Below are 12,527 nucleotides of genomic sequence, written 5' to 3'. Positions count from 1 at the left end.
TAGTGACATTAAGTAGACAATCACAGATAAGCATACAGCAGGGATCTGTGAGGGAGTCCCACCATGTGCTGGTGACTCAGACCTCTGTGAGCAGGAGGCCTGTTTACTTTCAGTTGCAGTATGAGCAGCAATTATAGCTCATTAAAGAGGAAGATTTCCCTGAAATCACCGAAATCTTTTATTACTAAATCAACAAAATAAAAAATAAAACTAGGGGGGTGAGATCAAACGGACGGCTGGACCGGTTCAACCATTATCTGAGTCTAATTGGGTTTTCTGACACAAAGATGATTTACAACCTCTGCTCTCCACTTTCTACCTGGCAGCGTGCCACCCATCTGGCCGCCATGAGCGCTGAAACAAAGTCTGACAACTATGTGCGGTTACTACTTGACCCCAGGTCTGGGCTTTAACATGCCAAAACAATACCAGGACGAGCCGAGCTTCCCAGTGCAGCAGTGGAACACAAATAGTAACTTCTCGGAGCCGCCACTACAGAGGAGAGGGGAAACTGACGGAGGAGGAAAAACAGCAGGACGAAGAAGAGGTGGAAATGGGTGGTGGCCAGGAAGCGGGACTCTTCCTGAACCTAATCACAAGTCAGAGAGCGTTTCCTTTCATTGTAGGTGCTGCGGACCCCATTAACCAGCAAGACCCCTGTGTGCACACACCAACACCACTGCATCCTTACACAGAAGGCTCATCTTTTTATGGAAAACATGTCAAATGTTAACACACTCAATCCAACATCACATGTGGGTTTGTTGACAGACACACACACACACTCATATCCCCACACACACTGAGTCACAGGTACCTGGATCCTTCTTGGCCGGGTCCGGCACATTGTGAGGCCCTTTGGCTCTGCTCTGATAAACACTTCATTATGAAATCCTGAGGACACAGTAAATATTTGCCGGCGTGCTTATCGGCCTCCCTTATCTTGGCGTGAACTCCAGGCACCACATGACTCCCGGGCCCTTTATTTTGTTAATGCCTTTGCTACCACCGATAACTTTGCCGAAATAGCCTGTAGCACAGTTTTTTTTCGGGGAAATCGAAGCGCCACAACAACAGAGGGCTTCATGCTGTAATATAGGCCAGGCTTTTATTTGGTCTAGACATGACCGAATGTTACACGACGATCAGAGCAAGGGAAAGGCTCTTTGTGAGAGAGTTGCAAAACTCACTGTCCCCATTTTACCTGCTCAAGTGCCTGATAGAAGAAACCCATTTACAGCTAGGGAGTTAATCAGTGATGGGTTGATGGCTGGTGTTCAGTTCCCAGACTGATACATCCATCTCAGCGTGTCTGACCCCGGAGCACGGGGATATCACCGGCAAAAACAGGTTTCTGATAGATTACTCCAACGGATCGATGGGCCAAACAGCACGTAGGATCCGACAGATGTGACCGGAGCTCACCCATCGGTCCCACCGGTCAGGAACCAGTCCTTGTTGGAGCCAGTGGAACACACAGCTTATAGTGTTCATCGCTCACTTCTCAACCTCAGAGGTGGAAACTAGTTTCCTCCAGGGCTGCACCTCAGTTGACATGTGAGGTATTTGTATATTGCTGGAGTATTTTCATTTCCTCCTACTTCAGTAAGTCTACTGCACTACAGTTCAGAGGGAACATGTACTTACTGTACTAGATTTGTTACAGCTACAGTAGCTTTCAATTAATTTTGTTTTCATAAAAACTCATAAAATACACGATACATACTTTATTTACAAACGTGTATATGTACAAGTACTGCAGATATGTGCTCAACACAGAAAATATGTCTAAAATGACTGTTAAATTAACTTAATATGTTCTCACATAGATACATTAAATATTAATAAGAGAAGATAAAACATAGCATCATGTCAAAAATGACACATAACATAAACATAGAGAGAAAATAAAAGAAAGAGGGAGGGAAGCAGTTTCTTATTGCTCATTGAAAGGTTCACTGTACATCTGGACAGTTTGTTGATAAGTTGTAGGGTCTTCATATATTCTCAGGGGTACTGTTTGCCATTCTGTATTTATGGATGTGAAAATAACAGTAAGGAAACACTAGGTTTATAATGAAGTCCATGTTATGAATCTTGATTTGAAGATTATATTTCCACAATATATAATCATTCAACCAAGCTCAGAAGGTAATGGAAAAGATGCAAAGGTAAAATAAGTTTGTCAAAAATTCAGGTTCATCGTTGCAGAATTTGTTTTTTAATATCTATACACTTCAGATTGAGTCTTTTCCCCTTGAATAGTAAAAACATGAATCATCAGAAACCTTCTGCCTCATCTTCATGTGAACTACAAGTGGCTGTTCTGCCAGGATGCTGAGTGTCAGTCAAGGTGATCATGACGTGCAGCTTATTGAAACATTCATATCTCATCCTGATGGCAAACCCCCAGATAGACTTACAGCCTGAGCCCCCAACACAATTCAACTGGCGTTTCAGTGACCGCAACACACACACACACACACACACACATACACACACATTTTCCATTTAAAAATTCCAGACCTCATTCCTCAGAAGGCGAGGGCATATCGCATGCCGCCCTGTTTATAGCACAACATTACAAACTATGTAATATTGCGTACATTTTATTCGGAGCTATCAGTTTCTGTGGAGCTGCTGCTTTCCGCTCCAGAATCAGATTTCTCCTTCATCACGGCACATACCGACGCTCGGGCTGTTCTTTCTTTGTTGGACAGGAGACAGGAATTCAGGCTGTTCCTTACACTGTGGTGGAAACTACCTGCTCTCTGTTTTTACTGTACGCTCAGGACAATGGGTCAATACCCCCCCGCCCCAAGGGTCCCAGGACAAATAGTGTCACAGGGCAGCAAAGGCTCCACTGTACCAAGGACACACACTCCCCCAGCCTGTCCCAGGGCTTTTTCTTCTGGGGGGGGGAGAAGACTATAGGCATGAGACACCTGATACTTTCATGAGAGCAACATGAGAAGCACAAGTGTCACGCTCCGGACCATCAGTTCACGTCTTCACACCTGTTGAATCTTCACACTCCGAAGGTAAAGAGAAATCACAGCTCGACAGGCCGCAGGTTTTTTCGAAAAATGATTTTTATTGGGAGAACTACAAAAGAAATGTACAGTACAAAGTTAACAGTCTCACACTCAATTTGTAGTGAACTGACTCCCCAAAAAAATATGACAACTCTCGTTGTCTTTTTGTCCGTTTTTTTTTGTTACATTCAAAAAGCTTTACTTCTGATAAAGTAGTCAAAAGTACATAGTGCGCATCCCCCTGTACCTACTATGTACAAACCAAACGTGTTTATCCACTTCCCTCTCCAGCAAACTCAAGACTCAGACTAGATTTCAATATCAAAAAAAAAAGAGAAAACAGAGAAAAAGGAAATCAAAACAAGAGGAATGGGGATTTAGAGAGAAGCTACGGTTGTTTATCAGAGTGTCTGAGTGGTAACAACCTTAACAAAATGTTCAGAATCCAACACTACATTCAGTTCAACCTGTGTATAAAAAGATGCCATGTAGGAAAAATACTTTATTTGGTTAATTTTAAGGCATGTCAAGATGGTGAACCCCTTAGGCACTACACAATAATACTGGGGCACAAGGGATTGCTACATTCTTTAGCACGTGGCTGGAATCACAGTGTGACCTCGTGCAAACAGAGAGAAAACAAAAATTTAAAAGAAAACAAAATACTTTTTGGTTAATTTATTGACTTGGGTTCTTTGTCACTGAAGCCTGATCTAGATCAAGAGAAGAATTAAGGTTTGGACGGTCTGTACAACCACATTGTTTATACATTCTACAGATACATCTAAATAGGGATCCCAAAAAAAAAAAAGCCTTCTACAGCACTGACACAACCTCAAGAGCAAACAGCAATCACGCAAACCTTTTTTTAATAAACGTAAACAAGGAAACAAAATTAATGAAATAAATATCACATACGTTCTCTTAAATTAAGATTTTTTTTACTCATTTACAATAAAAATAACCAAGTGAAGTTACAAAAAAAGGAGAAAACAAAAACAAAATATATATATTACTGTGAAAAGAACATACACTCCACTTTATGCAGATTAATAATGGCGATCATAATTTAAACATAAAAGAATATAGATCTATTGCTTCATCATACTTGATAAATACAGTATGGACACAAATTACCAATGTAGCCTATACTTTTTTTTCACAAGATAATAAATAAGTTAAATAGTCCATAGCCAGTTATGCACCGCTATGCAAATCACTCAAAAAACAGCTAAAAAAATATATATTCAACCATCAGCAGTGATTTCCCCAAACAAACCCAACTCAAGAGTGCTTTTTTAACCAAGCAACAAACTAGACTACCCAAACCAACCACTGGGTGGCGCTGGGAGAAGACAGGTCTGGAATGGAAGTTGAAGCTTTTCAGAGAGGAAGAGAAGAAGAAGAACAAAAAACAACACACACACTTCGATAGAAGAAGAAGAAGAAAAAAAAAAGTGTTACTTTGAGTCAAGGCATATTCTTGGCAGGATGGAGGAAATCTGAAACCGCTTAGTCTCTTCTTCTTGTCAAGTCATGTTACACACACACACACACACACATCTAATCCCAGGAAAAGTGTGGCTTGCCTGATAGAGCAAAAAAAGGGAGAGAGAGAGAGAAAGGGGGGGGGGCTGCCATGAGCCCTTGGGCAAGGCACTGATGGAATGCCTTCTGTTTGCTATCTAGGTTTTTTAATACAGCTATATTACATACAAGAAAAGAAAAAGAAAAAAGAGACTAAACTAATGCCTCGTCAAGGACACTTTAAAACTGGATGAAGCTTGATTGATCCCTGTGGGTGAGACCCCCACCCCCCCACTCTCCCCCCCCAGGGAGGTCAGAGCAGGGTCAGAGGTCACCCTGGAGCTGCGAGGGACTCAATGTCTTGCTCAAAGGCACTTCAGCAGGGCCGCTGAGAAAAGGGGGGCGAGCAGGGGGTCTCAACTGGGGGTCCTCTGCTTGAAGGACAGTCTCTCACCCCTCCACCCCCCCCCCCCTCTGACCCGTCCATACAATCCGTTTGGAGGAGAAAAAACAAAAAAACGTGCTTTTTTTTTTTTTTCAATCAGTCATCTGAAATCGACAGCCTGCTGAAGATTGGCAACCGTCTCCCGGCGTCCAGGCTGGGGGACTCGGACCCGCTGAGGCTCCCGGAGGAGCTGAGGGAGCCGCTGGCGTAGCTCTCCCGGTCGGAGAGCGAGTCCGGCGGGCTGCGAGGAGCCTCGAACACCGGCGACTCGCTGAGGCGGCGCAGCGCCTGCAAGTGGCTCATGTTGTAGGTGGGGGGGGACGGGGGGCACACGCCGCCCTGCAGGGTCCCGTAGTACGCCCCGGTGGTGCCGGAGGAGGAGTGGTTGTTGCCGTAGCCTCCTCCGGTGGTGGTGCCGGTGGTGGTGGAGGTGTGGTGCCCGGCCAGCAGCGCTTTGAGGTCCTGCCCGGGGAAGGAGAAGGCGCTGTTGATGCAGGACAGCGAGTTGGGGGACAGCACGTCGTCGTAGAAGCTGGAGGCGCAGGAGGACCCCGTGTGGGGGGGCGGCGGGGTCCGGGACGTGGGGCTGTCCAGCAGCGGGGACTCCAGCCCGTGGTGGGTGGAGAAGCCGGAGAAGCTGAGGCTGTGGTGGAGCTTGGGTCGGTCCCGCTGGCTGTAGCCGAGGTGCTGCGGCGGCAGGAGCTCCCTCTGCCCGTACAGCTCCCGGGCGGACCGGGGCTCCCCGCTGCCCGGCTGCATGTTGGCGTTGGCGGCCGGAGCGGGCCGGCGCTCGTCGGCGTTGTGGATGAAGTGACACCGGGGTCCGTAGGGGCAGAAGCCGATGGTGTGGAAGGTGCGGCACGGCTCCGTCTTGTACTTCGGGTGGCGGGACAGGCTCCGGAGCTCATGGTAGCCGTGCGCGAACTGACACTTCTCCCCGTACTTGCAGGAGCCGTTCTCCTCGAAGGGCCGGCACAGCTCCGTCTTGTAGCGGGTGGAGTTGATCTGCGAGCCGGCCTTCTGCTGCTGCAGCACGCCGCTCTCGCTGTACGCTCGGTCGCGGAACTTGTTCTCCTTGTTCATGAGGCTCGTCGGGCTGGTGCTGCCTCCTCCACCTCCTCCTCCGAGCGGGAGGTTCTCCTTCAGGCTTCCGTAGCCCCCGGAGCCCAGGTGCTGGTACTTGTTGCCGTTGTTCAGCGCCTCCACGTTGCTGGCGGAGTTCCTGCGGAAGAAGCCCGGCGCGAAGGGGCTGGAGCCCGGGGACGTGACCGGGGCGCCCACCGCCTTCTTGTCCAGCATGCTGTTGATGTGGAGGGCGTTCATGTTCATGCCTTTATCCTGCTGCTGGAGGAGGAGAAACACACAAGAGTTACACACACATCTCAGAGCAACACATGGCAAAAGTTTAACACCAGTTTCCCCAACTTGTTGCACGCTGCCTCCCCGGGACCAGCAGCCCCAGTGAGACCAGTGAAACCAGTGAGGAACCGGGACTGGGACTTACCTTGTACAGCATGTCCATGTCGTAGAAGGCGGACAGGACGGTGGCAGACATCTCGTTTCCCCAAGTTTGCAGGCGCACTCCCTCTTTCATGGAGAAGCGAGCCGGATCCCAGTGTGCCACGAAAAAAGTTTGTTTTGAAAAAGTTTGGGGACGGGTGCAACTTTTCCTCTTTCGCTTTTTTCCCTTCCTCTTCTTAAAATGAAATAAAAAAAAAAAAGGTCCGTAGCAGAAGAGTGGATAGAGAGAGAGAGAGAGGGAGCCCGGGTTGGTGGTGCTGCTGCTGCTGCTGCTGGAGTTGTGGGTGTTTTGTGTTGTGTGTTGTGTTGTGTGTGCGTGTGTGTGTCCTCCCCCTCAGGAAGCGCAGAGCCAGACAGCTTCACTGTGCGCACTCGCCTCCTCTGCGTCAATATAAACGCTCGGCGCGACTCAGGGAGGGGCGAGGAGAAGCCGAAGCAAAGTTGGTTCTCTCCTCCTCCTCCTCCGTCTCCTCCTCCTCCTCCTCCTCCTCCTCCGTCTCCTCCTCCTCCTCCTCCATCTCCTCCTCCTCGGAGAAAAAAAAAAAACACTTCCATTCACCGGTTGGCCGCCTATTCTTCATCACCACGCCTTGAAATCTAACCCCGGCTGCCCCTCTCCACCTCCTCCTCCTCCTCTTCCTCCTCCTCCTCCTCACACCCCTTCCAAAACTTTTTTTTTCTTTCTCTTTTTTAATCACACAACCAATCTTTGTGGATGTTTTTCTTGTGTGTGTGGAGGGGGAGGAGGGTTGGTATCTTGCAGAGAAATACTGGAAGCAGGGTTCATACAAATTTTGACCAATGGATTTCCATGACTTTTCCATGACTTTTCAATAACTTTAAACCAAATTTCCATGTCCGAACATTTTGTGAAATCTCGGTGTATACGCGAAAAAGTGACAATGTAGTATTCAAACTAACAATGAGAATTCCAAGGCATACAGTGTACCTTAAATGACACAAACCCAAGTATGCCTGCTTATATTTTTAGCGTATTTCTTTAAAAGCATATGAATTATTTAAAACATTTAAAGCCCAAATGAACGACATGAAAATATGAATATAACAAATTTCCATGACTTTTCCAAAACGTTTGGGAGATTATTTTTTTCCAGGCCTGGAAAAACACATTGTAAAATTCCATGACTTTTCCAGGTTTTCCATGACCGTACGAAACCTGTGGAAGGAGCCAGTTTTACAGTGCTCCTTCATACCTGGGCCCTCATGGAGGTGCCTTGCTCAACGGCTCCCTCACTCCTGCACTAAAAAGAAAAAAGGTCTGGGGTCCCTTTTTGAACTGCCAACAATCAATCAATCAAACTTTATTTGTATAGCCCATATTCACAAATCACAATTCGTCTCATAGGGCTTTAACATGGTGACATCCTCTGTCCTTAACCCTCAACAAGAGTCAGGAAAAACTACAAAAATAAACTTTTAACAGGTACAAATACGTAGAAACCTCAGAGAGAGACACATGTGAGGGATCCCTCTCCCAGGACGGACAGAAGTGCAATAGATGAGAAGTGTAGGAAAACATCAAGATTAAAGTTTTTAAACATTTTGAATGATAACTTCAATACGGTATGTCAAGCAGTCGTGCAACAACACATCCCTCTGGCCCCTGGAGAACCACACTTGGAAGCTGACACATGTACTTTTTCCTCTCTTTTTAATCACACAACCAATCTTTGTGGATATTTTTCTTGTATGTGTGTGTGTTTGTGGGGTTCGTATCTTGCAGAGAAATGCTGGAAGGAGCCAGATTATAGTGCACCTTCATACCTGGGCCCTCATCTGGAGCTGAGGCGATGGAGGTGCCTTGCTCAAAGGCTCCAACAACAAATCCCTCTGGCCCCTGGAGCACCACACTTGGGAAGCTGACACATGTATTTGTAATGGAAGGAAACTCTCCCTCCCTCTCCATCCCTCTCTCTCTCCCTGTGGATCCAGGAGCGGAGAGGAGTCCAGGCCGAATGCAGCACAACTTTTCTAGAATCCGCCTGTTGCATAATCCGACTTCCACAGTGCAACACGCCTATTCCAGTCTACTACACATGGAAAAACAGACACGCTAATACCCACACTGTGCTCACATGACCCACTTCAGCACCGTCTCAAACACTACACAACTACACTTCCTCCAAATCCTCAGATTAGAAACGTGTCACCTTTTTTTTTTATTTTAAAAAAAAAGCACAACACGTTGAGTCATTATAAACACAAAGTGAGATTTGCTTTTTTCTTCTCTCTCTCCTCCCTTGTTTTTTTCCCCCAGTGTCAGAGCCAGGGCCCAGACTGCAGGAATGCTGCTTTCCTCTCGTTTCCGCAGGTTAACACTGCCCCCATGAGAGCAGAGTGGGTACTGACTGCGAGGGGGGAAGGGGCGCCCCCTGCTGAGCAGAGCCGGAACAGGATTTAAAAAGGCACATTCTGGACAAACTGGCTGCAGTAATGTCATGTTTATGTCATTCCTTCACTTATTGCTGCAAAATCTGCTTCCTCATTCTCTCCCCTATGAAAGTAACCCCCCCTCTTGTTGTAAAGTCAGGGAGTGCAGTGTGGTTGCACTAAGCTGCCCCCCCCTCGTCTCAGCATGGTGTAACCTTCCCAGGACGGCAACACGTCCACATGGACACGTCAAACTACTGCAGCTCTTACGCTCTTATTTTGGTGCTGAGGGTGTAAAAAAAACAAAAAACCTTTTGCGACACATATCACCAGAAATTGCAGGTTTCTGCGACACTGGTAACCATTAAGTCTTTTCAATACAGGATCATAATTGAAAGATTGGTTTAAAAAATGAATTTTTGTTCTTTCTGTGACATGATTCAATATTCTCTGAATGAATGGTTTGGTCGGAGAAGGAAAGAGGGAGGTTAAAAAAAAAAAAAGGGAAAATAGCAACAGGCGAAAAACAAGTGACATAAGAGGTTGGAATCTACTACTACCAACCCTAAAATTAGGCGGAGGGCTGTCCCAGGACTATTTGCGCTGTTGCAAGATGTGATAAATAGTTTGATGTGAAGGACAGGCACACGGAGAGGCTCCTGAGAAATCCCTTGAACACGTCCTCGTCCCAAACCGCTCTCTCCCATCACACAGCTCGGTTTTTATTGGGGGATGTCGAGCTGTTCCAAAACATTACGTCAGTTTTACTGTAGCAGGGAACATGGCTACCAGGGAGAGAGCAGGGTCCAGCTGTATGAGCAGGCAGCACAAACCACGCACACACACACACAGGACAGTAGTCCATTGTGCCGTCCTCCTAATTACATAACCAGGAAAACTAGAGGGAAGAATAAAAACAGTCCAATGGAAAGAATCCTGCAGTAAATGAAATTTCACAGGAAAATCACACCTCGTATAAACATACAGTAGAAGTCCAAGCGTACACTGAAATACAACTTTGGTGACGTGTCAGCGAAAACACTTGATTTCACAATCCCATGCCTCGGCCATAAAGCTCGCCTGGCTGCACAATCACACCATTGAAGTTGGTGCTCGAAGCTTTAGGCACCGAGTTGTTTTGTTCCAAACTTTAAATCCCTGGTAGACACAGGGAAAGCAGAATGGTCCGTTTGCTCAATACTGAATACTCAATACTGTCGTGTGACACATTCCTGCTGATAAGAGAACAGTGCATCAAGTGTTGTTGTGTACAAGCTCGCGATAAAATATTGTTTTGGCTTCACAACTTTTCCACATGTAGTCACATTTTAATATTGTCTATTTCTTCTCTCTCCTGCTTCATTACAGAGTTATTAACGTGAAAGAATTGAGACGTACAGCTATGACTTTCCTTGTAGGAAAAATGGCGCTTTGAAATCATGTAGTATTTTGTGACATATTTATTTAAGAGACATCAAGGAATAGTAACTATAACAATGAAATCTGATAAACATTGAAGGCATAATTCGTAGGAAAAAGTAAGAGACAAATACAGAGTTAAAAAAAGACCACAAAGCCGGTCTGTGGTCTTGTGTTCATTTATCTGAAAACTTTCCTGTTTTGGAAATATAAGGAATTCTGACTTACAGACAATTCCCTTAAAAAAATGTTGGTATTAGAGATGCACCATGCTCGTTTCTCTACTTCAGCCTCTCCAGCACATCCAGAGCCAGTGTGGCCCTCTGGTGCCCCAGGGTCAGCCGGGCGTGCTCCGCGGTGCAGGTGAACTGGGGCAGGGCAGGGAGGGAGTCCAAGGCCTGCTGGGAGCTGAGGGCCTTGGTGCGGGCCTGGGCAGATAGAGTGTGGAGCCGGGCTTGATCCAGGATGACTGCTCCTGGGTGCTGGCTCTGCTTTAAGATCGGGATGAGGGAGGTGAGGTGTCGGTGAAGCAGCTTCACCCACTGGACAGGCTCGGCCCACAGGTTCAGATCCCCCTTCTCAAACAGGAAGTCCTCCTCATCCTGGAAATTAGAAAAACGACAGTTTACTAGAGTGCAAGTTAAAGATGATTGTTTTCTGGCCTCTAGAGGACAGTGGAACAAGTTGTGTACCATTGACTGTATAAGAAATGGACAGGTAATGTCACTTTACCTTGAACTCTATACTGCCAACTAGGGCTAGGGACGTATATGACATGCGAAAACAGACACAACAGACACGCCGACCCCAATCCGGCTTCCCCCGGCTGTGGACTGTGGGAGTTTGGATACTGATTTAAACCCCCCCCCCCTTAACCGACATGACTGTTAAAAGTAAAGCCAAAGCCTCTTGGCCGCCACCTGGTGGCTGTCTGCAGTATGGGCCATAAATTCTGGCTCCTCCATGTTAGTGGATGGACCAAATTAGAAAGTCAAAGATTACTTCAAATCAATATCTCTCAAAGATGGTTCCTGTAATTTTGGGTAGTTCTTATCACACCAATGTTTGTTCAAAGGATACTTTATCCGGTATGTTTGGTTTTAATTAGTAATTTGATGATGAAAGCAGGGTGACATGTCATGATTGACAGCTGAGATTGACTCTGAATTGGTCAAGGGTGCGTATCGGCGATTCCTTGCTACCACGGCTCCATCCTGATAGCTACATCGAAGAAGGCTCGAAGATGCACAAGATGACAGTGTCTGTATCTGAAGTGTTTTAGCTTAATTTCTGGATAGTCTGTGGAAATGGACAAGTGTCGTCCATCTTTACATACAGCCTACGTAGACATACAACTGACATATTATCCCCCTTTTGGTCAACTTCTTAGCAAACAGATACATATTTACAAATCCAACGAACACAAGGCAACTATAGTTTTAATTTCCAGTCATGTTCGTCTCCACTAACCCCTGAGGGACCAACACCTGACTAATCAGCTGTCAAATGCTCCACAATGCTACTAGGCAAGCTGCATGAAGTTATTTTAATCTTCGCTGAATCACCAACACTGATGAAAGCAGTGAAAACAGATAAATTGTGATCTGGAAAAACAAAACAGTGTGCTCAAAGTTTCCAAAAATGGACTGAGTGGAACTGCAAAATTAGGTGCAAATTCCCCGTGGGTTCAATACTATGCTCAAATTCCACATTGTCATTTGACCACATCGTTAGTAAAACAACAGTGAGTAGTGCAGCTTTAAGAATTTAAGAAAGATATTTGGACAATCAGCCACAAGAAGCAACCCAACAATTAAACAGGCACCAAAAACAAAACAAGAAAATAAACACAGTGGTCGGAGAGCAGAAACCTTGGTGGCTATAAACTGCCCGGATACTTTGTCTGCTACTGTGAGTAAAACAAGAGCGACAATAAAAAATATATTGTTCCGTCTGTGCCTAAGTTTCCACACTTTACAAACACAGTGTTAAGTCAACTTGAATTACACTCTTAATTTAGCATAAACCAGTGTTCTGTCATAAAACACAAAGAGGATGATATTGTTTTTCAAAAGGAGTTTCTTAAACACTAGGTCGACTGTTGCTCCTTGAGAAGCAGCATTTGTAGTGGTTTCTCTTTTCATGTTTTAATTTCTTATATGAAAAGTAAGTTGACACATCACAGTGTC

General features: G+C 45.8%; 2 protein-coding genes across 3 annotated transcripts in view; both read right to left on the bottom strand.

Annotated features, from left to right (window-relative positions):
• Positions 1-3,074: 3,074 nt before the first annotated feature.
• zfp36l2 (zinc finger protein 36, C3H type-like 2) lies at positions 3,075-6,888 on the bottom strand. Of its 2 annotated transcripts, none has more exons than XM_061087086.1 (2): positions 6,512-6,888; positions 3,075-6,351 (listed from the first exon to the last, which is right to left on the bottom strand). In XM_061087086.1, the coding sequence occupies exons 1-2, from the start codon at positions 6,599-6,601 to the stop codon at positions 5,104-5,106; spliced, it is 1,338 nt and encodes a 445-aa protein (XP_060943069.1). In that variant the 5' UTR covers positions 6,602-6,888; the 3' UTR covers positions 3,075-5,103. The 2 variants fall into 2 exon arrangements, with proteins under 2 accessions (XP_060943069.1, XP_060943070.1); XM_061087087.1 differs by having other exon boundaries at positions 3,075-6,348.
• A 3,476-nt stretch (positions 6,889-10,364) lies between these two features.
• The window catches only part of thada (THADA armadillo repeat containing), a 110,074-nt gene continuing 107,911 nt past the window's right edge, over positions 10,365-12,527 (bottom strand). Inside the window, exon 38 of the mRNA XM_061087843.1 lies at positions 10,365-10,940. Coding sequence (XP_060943826.1) covers positions 10,620-10,940 — 321 coding nt within the window. The 3' untranslated portion in view covers positions 10,365-10,619. The remainder of the gene's footprint in view (positions 10,941-12,527) is intronic.

The sequence above is a fragment of the Limanda limanda genome, chromosome 15, assembly GCF_963576545.1.
Source record: "Limanda limanda chromosome 15, fLimLim1.1, whole genome shotgun sequence".
NCBI classification, from domain to species: Eukaryota; Metazoa; Chordata; class Actinopteri; order Pleuronectiformes; family Pleuronectidae; genus Limanda; species Limanda limanda.
Note: the sequence above shows the minus strand (reverse complement) of the source record. Positions and strands in the feature narration are given on the sequence as shown.